This window comes from Leptopilina heterotoma, unplaced genomic scaffold (assembly GCF_015476425.1).
Source record: "Leptopilina heterotoma isolate Lh14 unplaced genomic scaffold, ASM1547642v1 Lhet_159, whole genome shotgun sequence".
Taxonomy (NCBI): domain Eukaryota; kingdom Metazoa; phylum Arthropoda; class Insecta; order Hymenoptera; family Figitidae; genus Leptopilina; species Leptopilina heterotoma.
Window position 1 is genome coordinate 308101 of NW_025110873.1, and position 11785 is coordinate 319885.

Consider the following 11785-nt stretch of genomic DNA (forward strand, 5'->3'; position numbering starts at 1 on the left):
TTTTGGCTCAAAATATTCTTCTTCACTCAAAATACTTTTCTTTATTCAAAATACCTTATTTTTTTCGAAAATACTTTTCCTAACTCAAAATATTCTATTCTATTAAAAATACCTACTTTTCTTTATTTAAAATACTTTTCGTTACTCAAAATATGCTTCTTCACTCAAAAATACCTACTTTTCTTTACTTCACTAAAAATACCTTTGTTTAATTAAAATATTCATTTTTACTTGAAAATACTTACTTTTCTTTACCAAAAATACTTTTCTTTATTCAAAATATTCAATTTTACTTAAAATAATTACTTTTCATTCTAAATATACTTTTGTTTATTTAAAAAATACTTTTCTTTACTTAAAATACTTTTCTTTAATCTAAATATTCTTTTTTACTTAAAAATACTTATTTTTCTTTATTAAAAATACTTTTCTTTATTCAAAATACCTTTTTTTCGAAAATACTTTTCTTTACTCAAAATATTCTATGTTATTCAAAATACCTGTATGCTTTTCTTTATTTAAAATACTTTTCCTTCCAGAAAATACTTTTCTTTACTCAAAATACTTTTCTCTGCGAAAATTATTCTTCTTTACTCAAAATACCCATAATTTTCCTGAATTAAAATACTTTCCTTTATAAAAAAAATACTTTTCCTTACTATAAATATTCTTAATTATTGAAAACACTCTTTATCACTAAAAATACAAAATTTCGACACAAATTGTAATTTATTTGCTATTACAGAAAGACGATCGAGTTTGTGCTCAGCTATTTTGTTTCGATGCTGGTTCAGGTTACTGTGTGGCTTACAGACCAGCAGCTGAAGGTTCTCCTTGTGGTGATGGTCAGGTTAGTAGTCGATATAATTTTTTTTTTAAATAAAGAATATTTGTACAATAAATTACAAATTAGTCAATATATTCTTTATTATTATTATAAATAAATAATTTCTGAATCGTTGATTATTGTATATTTTTTTTTCTTCTTGGCAGTATTGCTTAAATGGAAAGTGCGTTGCGGAGCACGAGAACATCATTCCAGATTACACTCAAAATGTTCCCACCTACATAAGACGAGATTATAATTCTGTCACACAAAGTCGGCCATATTACTCGCAATACGGAAATACGACGGAATACAGGTAAATTTGTTATTTTTTTTACTTTTATTCTATATAATACCTCGTCCAGAGTCTTGCAATAAGAAATAAGCAATTTATCTGAAAAATTCTCTCGAATTGCTCGTAAATAATTTTCTTCATTCACGTATTTTTTTGGTCATTTCAATAATTCCGCAGATTTTGATATTGTCTTTCGACAATTAAAATAATCACCCTAGTTGATTTTGAAGATTCTTTTAATTTTAAAAAGGAGTTTCTATTTTTAAACAGGGATTTTTAATCCCAGATTCCCTTAAGTACCCTAGTAATTTTTTTTTATTCTTTAGAAGTCAAGGGTTAATTTTAAAAACCCCTATAGTCGATTTTAAGAGTTTTTAATTCAAAAAAATATTTTTTAATTTTTAAAAAAGGATTTTTAATCCTACATTGTCTAAAGTATTTAAATTTATGTAAAAAATTTTCAAAGCCTAGGGTTAATTATAATTTATAAGAACCCTTAAGGGTGTTCAAAAAGTCAATTGGAAAGCTAATAAACCACTGAGTAAAATTTAGTTCAATTTGAGTTATAGAAATACAGAATTTAAAATAATAAATGCGGATGAAAAGTAAAATTTTCTTCTGGAGACTTTTTTAGAATTACGAATTCGATAATACGCGGAATCATTGGAGAATTCAAACAGCAACTAGTCATCGAATTCTCTGCTAAATTATCAGCGTTAGTGCGAGTTTGTATGTCGATTGAAATTTCCTCTCCCTTTTCTCCATCGTTTCGCATCGCTCGGTTTTGGTCTCGACGGAGAATCCTCTCGCAATTGAGAAAACAGTAATTATCGGAAATTAGTAAAATAGTGAATTGGGATTTCATTAGTAATGAATAACCATAACTATACGCAATTAATTATATTAGGTACTAAAAACTAAAACCTATGGGTGTAAATTTAAAAAAAAGAAACTATTGAACACCCTTAATTTCAATTATCTTTAGAAATAGAAATAATAAAATTTATTCTTTCACTATGACATTAATTTTGATATTGACATTGAAAAATCAAATCCTATTAGGATATAAATACATATATTTTTCTTTTTTTTGCATGAACCTAATTTTTCATTAATATTGTATTTGATATACAGGTATCCATGGGTTACAACTCGCAGCAACTTCGATAATAGATATAAATACACAACACCCTATACACCAACAGTTAGTCCCTATAGAGTTGTTTCACAATATACAACGCCTGTTTTTAAAAAAACACAAAGCACAGCTTGGAAAAAGCAGCCACAAATTAAAACAACACGTTATGTAAACACAAATAAAATTTATCGTAGTCCACCATTAATAACAACCACGGCGAAATCTTATATTATTCATAATTATGTGAAAACACATTATCGCTCGACTGGTTATTCAAAGGCAAATTATCCCCAGAGTAAAGTGACATATCAAAAAACTTATCCCTACAAATATAAGAGTTCAGCCAGTTCGATGTCATATTCGTCAGCGTCCGATGGAAATGGCACAGACGATGGTAATGGTAAGGATAATGTTGTCGCACTGTGAAAAGTAATTTCTCTCTGTCTATACTATTGTATATGTTCATTCTTGCGTCTTTTTTTCTCCTCACATACGCATTTTATTATCAACGCAGGTGGTTTTTTAATTCATCAAAAAAAAAAATTCTCTCTGTCTCTTTTTTTCTCTCTCATTGCGCCTACTTAAGTCAAGTGGGTCCAAGAAATTCTGTAATTTTTTTCCTGGAAATTTTCCTTTCAGGAAAGAGAAAAAAAATTGTATTCTCATTTTTTTCCTTCCGCTACATTTTGTAGTCTTACTGAGTCAACAAAAAAAAAAAAAAATTCAGGACTAAGTGGATGTGTATTAAAAACATGAAAAAAATATTCTGACTACATCAATAACAGAACACTATCATAACACTTTCTATTATTTTTTTCTTAACCTTTTAACGCCCAGTTAAAATCGCGGTGGATCTGATAAGTATAAAATTCAAAATGGCGGATCCAATATGGCGGCGAAAAAATCTTGTTATTTGGGAGTTGATTACGAATCTTAAGTCGAAATTTCAAAATTAAAAATGGCGGATGCAATATGGCGGCCAAAACCTAAAAACCCTGGAGTAATAAGTGTTAACAAATTTAATTGATTTTTTAAATTTTTGTCCGCCATATTGAAGCCGCCATTTTGAATTTTGATTATCGACTTGAAATTTATCATCAGACATTGAAAAAAAAACCCTTAAATACAATAATAAAAATGTATTTAAAAATTTATTTTATTAAATAAAATAAAAATTTAGTCAGTTGAAATAATTTGGGCTTTAGAGGGTTAAAATGTGACTCTTTTTCACCTCTACACTGATAATAATAATCTTCTCTGTTTCAGCCAGCTCACTTCCAGACAGTGATGGCGTTAATTTTAATTTCACCCATTTTTCATGTACTATTTTATTTTTAAGGTCTTATCAGGTGTAAAAATGAGCGGTAGCTCACTTTTTTTTTGGAAAAAAGTCTAAAAACTAATTTTTACATTTACATTTCTAATAATATACTAAAGAGCAGCGTTTGTGAATGCAAAAATTTTGTGAAAATTATTACGCACTCTATAATTTATATTATTCTTTATTCTTCTAAAACGTCTACTGATATTCTATTATCATACTGTTAATTTTATTCATCTATTCTTAAAAAAAAGTAATTTTAGTATTTTTCTACTTAATATGATAAATTTTAAATATGATTTTTATAAATTATCTGAATTTCGATAAAACTTGTCAGATTTGTGGAATTTGAAAATATGATCGATATAAAAACTTGAATATTTTTTTATTTTTATTTCTATTTTGTTTAAATTATTTGTTTTTCCAGTCAATAGAATTTCTAAATTATATTCTATATAGTTAATTATATATTATTAATATTAATACATTATTAATTCAATTTTTCTTTTTTTTTAATTTCGCGCCAAGTTCTTTAAATTGCCGCCTAGATGGCATGAAAATTCGCTCACAAACGAAATGAAACATCGCTAAAAGTTATTTAGAAGAAAAAAAAAAGATGTTTCAGCTATAAAATTAATAATATTATAAATTATAATAATAAATAAATTGTAAATAATTTTAATTAATAAAATTAAAAATAAAATTAGAAATAAAATTAAAGATAAAATTAGAGATAAAATTAGAGAAAATAGAATGAGGAAAAGTTATGTCTAGGAATAAATAAAAGTAAAGGAGAAATAGATTAATATAAATAAAATAATCTATTTTCTCCCCCACCTTATTTTATCTAATTTTATCCATTCAATGGAATTATTTACAATTTATTTTTTTAATTCGAAAATAAAAGGAATTTATCAATCTTATTATTATTAGTAATTATTATAAATTAATAATAATTCCCTTTTACAACTGACACGAAACAATTTTTTAATTGTGATTGTGAATTTTGTAATTAAATTTTTTATATTATTTCTTATTATTTGAAATTATTTATTACTTTATTTACTAAAAATATGATCAATTTAAAAACTTTTGTGATTTACTATTTTTATAATTTGAATCTTTTTTATTTAAATACTTTTATCTTTGATAAATATTACAACATATTGTTTATAAAAAATTCCTTTCTATTCATTAATTTTACGTTTCGTTTTAAATTTTGTTTTAATACAAATAGTTTTTCCTTTTTTCCTTCCTTTTTTTCCCTTTCTCCTTTTTTCCTTCCACGCAAAGTATTTTTTATTTATTTATTTAAGTAGTGTAGTAGATTATTTTTTAATAAAACAACCGAGTGCTAAAGTCAAATATTCTTTTTTTAGTTTATTTTTTATTATTATTTTCATTTTTTGATTAAATCTTTTAATTTTCTTATTCAAACACTTTTATTAATAATAATTTATCGTTGGTTTAAATATTTATTATTTTATTTACTAAAAATATGAGCACTGTATAAATTTCTATTTTTGTTTTCCTTTTTTTATTTATATATTTTTTTTAATGGTTTATTATTTTATTTAATAAAAATACGAGCCATATAAAAATTGCTATTTTCGTTTTTTTAATTTTTGTATTTAAATATTGTTTCTCTATGTTAAATCCAGCAGATTATGTATAGAATTTTTTTTATGAGTATTTTTAATTATTTATTGTCTTATACCAATTTTTGTTGTTAAAAAATTGCACTGAATTATTCACTGAGAAAATTTTAAAAATTATTCAATTAATAATCAAATTATTGGTTCAAATACAATTTAATTTACGTAAATAAAAATGATATGATTCAAGTAAATATTTACTATTTTAATTTTGATTTTTATATTTTTTTCTTAATAAATATTTTAATGATTTAATTAGGTATTATTTAATATTTTAAATATTTTTATGATAATTTCGCTCCAGATTATTTAGAGAAAAGATTTTCTTTGGATTAGGTATTTACTTTTTTTTAATTAAATATTTTCTCTTTATTTTAATATTATTTTACTTTAAACTTTATTTTTTCTACGGAGCTGAAATTAAGGCTCAAAGAGTTGATCAACTGCTTTTTTTTAAATAAACAGTCGATTAGAATTTTTTCATGATTACGAATCGAGGCTTTATCGAAATACGAAAAAAAAATAATTTTTGGATATTTACTTTGCGTTATAATTGCAAAATAAAATAAAAATAATTAAATTTAAAATAAAAATAACTATTTATAAAATTAAAAAAAAAAATAAATTTCCTTATTTTAGAAACAGAGGCCGATGAATGCAAGGACGAGGCAATTGATTGCGCAGGGCTGATCAGCAGGATGGGAACATGGCTGTGTCATCTGCAATCAGTGAAAAGCCGTTGTTGCGCGTCCCTCAAGGGAATCTGCAATAGTTAGAAAGAGACAGAAACCGAGAAGAACACGAAAAAAACAAGGAACAGAGAAGCTGGTGCTCACTAAGGGCGCTAACCTGTGCAAATGTCGATTTTTGTATAAAAAAAAAAAATTGTCGATTTTTAAAAATTCGACAAGAACTTTATTTCTCTCTTTTGTGCACTAGTGAAAAAGAATGAAAGTTTTCTTTTTTTTTCTTTTTTTTTTTAATTAATTTTAACCAAACAAAAAAAAAGTGCAAGGAACATTTGAATGCCTCGCAACAATTCCCCCATCCCAAAAAAAATTCGGTACACCAATACGAATCGGGTTTCGTTTAAAATAAAAAAATCTATTTTTTAAAGAAAATAAATTAAGGACACATTGATCTGCAAATCAGAAATAATCTGATGGAAAAAAATTGTGTAAAAAAAGAACGATCCTCGAAAAATGAAGTTCAAACGTTGTGTGTACAAGTGCTGTTTTATTTTTATTTTTTTTTTTCATTTTCTATCATGTTAGAATGTATGTAGATTTAATAAAGATTCTTCTTTTTAAATTAGAGAATCTATTAAATTGACTTTTGTCTGAAAAAACACGAGTCGTCTTTCATTTTTTTCGTTTTGTTTCTAAATATCCTTGTGTATTATTCATTCTAATTGTTGTTTTTTTTGTGTATCACTTAATTATTCTTTTATTTAAGTTTTCGATTGACGACATGGCGCAAGAACGTTTTTTGTTCAATAGCCCTGATATTATAAAAAAAAAATTGTGACATTGGCAAAACCAATATTATTGAAGCGTTTCTGGAAAGAATGTCTTCAGTTCAATTTTATCGACGAAAGAAATTTTTTTTTCAAAAAAATGAAAAACACTTTTTGTAGCGTAACAATAAATATAATAGTTATTAATTATAATGTAGTGTTATTTTTTTATTTAATTGGTGAATTTAATTAGAAATTTTGTTTTTTCCATAACTTTTTCCTAATTTCCAGACAAAATTTTTACTTTTTCCCTGACTCTGCAGAATATTCTGATTCACTCCAAAAATTATTAGATACTCAAAAAAATGTTCTATTACATTTATTTACGAATTTTTTTAATTATAAAATTATTCAAAAACATTTCAAAGATTTTAATATGAACCTTTCTCAAAATTTCAAAATAATTGAAAATCTGCGAAAAGTTTTTTTATTTAAGAAAATAATTGAATTCTTGAAACGAATTTTATTAAAATTTTTTTTAAAGAATTGAATTCCTCTGAAGAATTTTATTTTTAAAGTAATAGAATTCCGGAGAAAAATATTATTATTTTTGAAAATAATTAATTTCTTGTGAAGAATTTAATTCAAATTTTTTTTAAATAATTAAATTCTCATAAAAAATGTATTATTTGTGAAAATAATTGAATTCTTAAAAAACATTTTATTTAATATAATTGAATTCTTAAGAAGAATTGTATTCAAAATAATTGAACTCTCAAGAAAAATTGAATTTAAGGGCTGGCTGCAATAAGGGGACGAACGCGAGACTTGGAAGGGATACTACCAGTCGCTCGCTGCTACCTGACAGATATTATCCCTTTCAACCACGCATTCGTCCCCTTATTGCAGCTAGCCCTTCAATTGAAAATAATAATTTTTTATCTTCTGCTGATTATCGGCTGTGGCTACTTTTCCTTAAATTTGAATTAAATCATTTCTAACGATTTAGATAATTTTTGAAATTGTTCTAGTAACAGTTTAGGATCATTAAAAAATTATTTACCAACAATTGTAAATAAACAAATAATAAAATTCGATCAAAAAATAATTTTTTGTCCTACCTGCATTATTGCTCCTTAAAATGTGATGATTGAAAGATTTTTAAATAAATTTTTGATAGCCAGCGTCCCCACCCGCCCGTATCAGAAAAACGAAAATTGGAAATAAGTTCAAAAAAAATTCATAACTCGAACAATTTTCGACCAAATTCTTGTTTCTTGGTCGCAAATTAAAGAGGGATTAATGCTTTTTGTCACTGGACTAATGAGAATATGTTTAAAATATTTTTGATAGCCAGCGTCCCCACCCGCCCGTATCAGAAAAACGAAAATTGAAAAAAAAGTTTAAAAAAAATTTATAACTCGAAAAATTTAAGACTAAATTTTTATTTCTTGATCACAAATTAAAGGGGGATTAATGCTTTTTGTCACTGTACCAATAAGAATATTTTTAAAAAATTTTTGATAGCCAGCGTCCCCACCCGCCCGTATCAGAAAAACGAAAATTGAAAATAAGTTCAAAAAAAATTCATAACTCGAACAATTTTCGACCAAATTCTTGTTTCTTGGTCGCAAATTAAAGAGGGATTAATGCTTCTTGTCACTGGACCAATAAGAATATTTTTAAAAAATTTTTGATAGCCAGCGTCCCCACCCGCCCGTATCAGAAAAACGAAAATTGAAAAAAAAGTTTAAAAAAAATTTATAACTCGAAAAATTTAAGACTAAATTTTTATTTCTTGATCACAAATTAAAGGGGGATTAATGCTTTTTGTCACTGTACCAATAAGAATATTTTTAAAAAATTTTTGATAGCCAGCGTCCCCACCCGCCCGTATCAGAAAAACGAAAATTGAAAATAAGTTCAAAAAAAATTCATAACTCGAACAATTTTCGACCAAATTCTTGTTTCTTGGTCGCAAATTAAAGAGGGATTAATGCTTCTTGTCACTGGACCAATAAGAATATGTTTAAAATATTTTTGATAGCCAGCGTCCCCACCCGCCCGTATCAGAAAAACGAAAATTGGAAATAAGTTCAAAAAAAATTCATAACTCGAACAATTTTCGACCAAATTCTTGTTTCTTGGTCGCAAATTAAAGAGGGATTAATGCTTTTTGTCACTGGACTAATGAGAATATGTTTAAAATATTTTTGATAGCCAGCGTCCCCACCCGCCCGTATCAGAAAAACGAAAATTGAAAAAAAAGTTTAAAAAAAATTTATAACTCGAAAAATTTAAGACTAAATTTTTATTTCTTGATCACAAATTAAAGGGGGATTAATGCTTTTTGTCACTGTACCAATAAGAATATTTTTAAAAAATTTTTGATAGCCAGCGTCCCCACCCGCCCGTATCAGAAAAACGAAAATTGGAAATAAGTTCAAAAAAAATTCATAACTCGAACAATTTTCGACCAAATTCTTGTTTCTTGGTCGCAAATTAAAGAGGGATTAATGCTTTTTGTCACTGGACTAATGAGAATATGTTTAAAATATTTTTGATAGCCAGCGTCCCCACCCGCCCGTATCAGAAAAACGAAAATTGAAAAAAAAGTTTAAAAAAAATTCATAACTCGAAAAATTTAAGACTAAATTTTTATTTCTTGATCACAAATTAAAGGGGGATTAATGCTTCTTGTCACTGGACCAATAAGAATATTTTTAAAAAATTTTTGATAGCCAGCGTCCCCACCCGCCCGTATCAGAAAAACGAAAATTGGAAATAAGTTCAAAAAAAATTCATAACTCGAACAATTTTCGACCAAATTCTTGTTTCTTGGTCGCAAATTAAAGAGGGATTAATGCTTCTTGTCACTGGACCAATAAGAATATTTTTAAAAAATTTTTGATAGCCAGCGTCCCCACCCGCCCGTATCAGAAAAACGAAAATTGAAAAAAAAGTTTAAAAAAAATTTATAACTCGAAAAATTTAAGACTAAATTTTTATTTCTTGATCACAAATTAAAGGGGGATTAATGCTCCTTTTCACTGGACCAATAGGAATTTTTTAAAACAATTTTTGATAGCCAGCGTCCCCACCCGCCCGTATCAGAAAAACGAAAATTGGAAAAAAAATCGAAAAATATTCATAACTTGAACAATTTTTGACTAATTTTTTGTTTCTTGGTCGCAAATTACAGAGGGATTAGTGCTTCTTTTTATTGGACTAATGAGAATTTTTTTTTAAAATTTTTCATAGTCAGCGTCCCTGTCCGCCCGTATCAGAAAAACGATGATTGGAAAAAAATCGAAAAAAAATTCATAACTCGAAAAATTTTAGACTAAATTTTTATTTCTTGGTCACAAATTAAAGGGGGATTATTGCTCCTTAAAATGTATTTTGCATTTATTAAGCTTTATTTTCGTCCAAGAACCATTTAATTTTGTTAATTCCTTAAAGAGATACTAGGTTTTGAACACATTTTCAGAAAAAGGTACACTGTGCGACGGAAGCGCGAACTACGAAAAACCAAATATGTTTATTGGAAAAATGTTTTATTATTTTTAATTATTAATTATTAGAAATTATTTAAAGCAAAAAAAATTTTTTTTTAACTTTTAGATACGTTTCATAAGTGCGTATTTTTTATAAAAACAATAGAGATTAAAATTCGTGGCGCATATTTAAAAAAAAGTTTTTTAACCTTCGTCTAAATATCGAAGTTTTAACCTTGAATATTCAAGTGTACGGTACGAATATATTAATAATGATATCAACATTGTAATTACTATTCGATTAAACAGGTGTTTATATCATTTCCGCAAGTTGAAAAATGCGTCAATAATTTAAAAAAATGATTTTTAATATTTGACAACTTTTTTAAATAAGTGCGTAATGACTCGACTCTGATAATAGTTTTTTTAAATTCTCTTACACTTGATTTAAAAACACCTTTTTCCTTTAGTTTAATTTTTAGTTCCTTTAGTTTAAAACTTCCGTTTAAAAAGATTCGATCTTCATCAGAGTAGTTAGTCCCTCATTTTTTTCATAGTTTTAATTTACTTTTCAATTTTTTATAAATGTTGAAATTTAATATTTAAAAAATTGCTGAAATAATATTTTAATTTTTTTATTTTCGACTAAAATGATTCGTTTTGTAATAATTTTATTGTTTTTTGCTTTAAATGTACAGTGTCAGGAGGTAAGATTTAAAAAAAATTTAATTTTCCATTATTTTTATCGTTATCTATTGTTTTTATATTTAAGTGTTAGTTACTTCAAAGATTATTACTGAATAATTTTTAATAAAACATCATTCTTTTGATAGAATACTCATTTCTTCACGAAAGAAGAAAACGAATTTCTCTTTCAATCAAATATTGGTAAATATTCAAAAATTATAATTTTATTCAATTCTCTTATTTTTTTACTTTAACTTTTTATTTTATTTCATTTTTTAAAATCATTTTTTTTAATGAACAAATATATTTCAGCTCCCGATTATGAAATCGTTGAAGTATCGCATAAAATTCAAAAAAGAAGTCTAGAAAAATATTACGGTCATGTTTTTTTAAATACTTTTAATAGGAATTTAACACTTTATTTAGAACCAATAGACAGTGTTTTATTTGGTGAAAAAACAGAAATTTGGAGTGCTAAACCAAATTCTAAATCAGCAGAAGGAGTTGGGTACAAAGTGATTTCCAATGTAAGTGTATAATCATCTTATAAAAATCCTAAGAATAACACGATAAGAGAATGAAAATTATTGAATTAATTACAAAGGAAACAAAATTTGTTTTCATATGGAAATTATTAAAAAAAAATTTTTGTTATTTTTAGTTCAAAAATCTAAATTTTCAAATGTTGCAAGATGTCACAAATATGGCAGCAATAGCTTTAGAGAAAGACGATAATGGAAATGTTGAATTGGTAAATTGAAAATTTTAAATACATAATTAAAATGAAAATCACAAATAGAAATATAATTAAAGCACTAAGTTAATATTTTAATAACTTATTAAAATTAATAATTTTAATAAATTAAATTTAAATTCCGTCTTTAAAGTACGGTCAAATCGGAGAGGATTT

General features: G+C 25.6%; 1 protein-coding gene across 4 annotated transcripts in view; it reads left to right on the forward strand.

Annotated features, from left to right (window-relative positions):
* Positions 1-6904, forward strand: part of LOC122498756 (A disintegrin and metalloproteinase with thrombospondin motifs 16-like) — a 33808-nt gene extending 26904 nt beyond the window's left edge. For 2 of the 4 annotated variants that reach the window (XM_043606663.1, XM_043606662.1), the window contains exons 13-16: positions 746-850; positions 994-1142; positions 2256-2659; positions 5875-6904. In XM_043606663.1, coding sequence (XP_043462598.1) covers positions 746-850; positions 994-1142; positions 2256-2659; positions 5875-6011 — 795 coding nt within the window. In that variant the 3' untranslated portion in view covers positions 6012-6904. Of the gene's footprint in view, positions 1-745; positions 851-993; positions 1143-2255; positions 2660-3525; positions 3763-5874 lie in introns of those variants that run through there. The other 2 variants (XM_043606665.1, XM_043606664.1) reach the window with 2 other exon arrangements.
* Positions 6905-11785: the final 4881 nt, after the last annotated feature.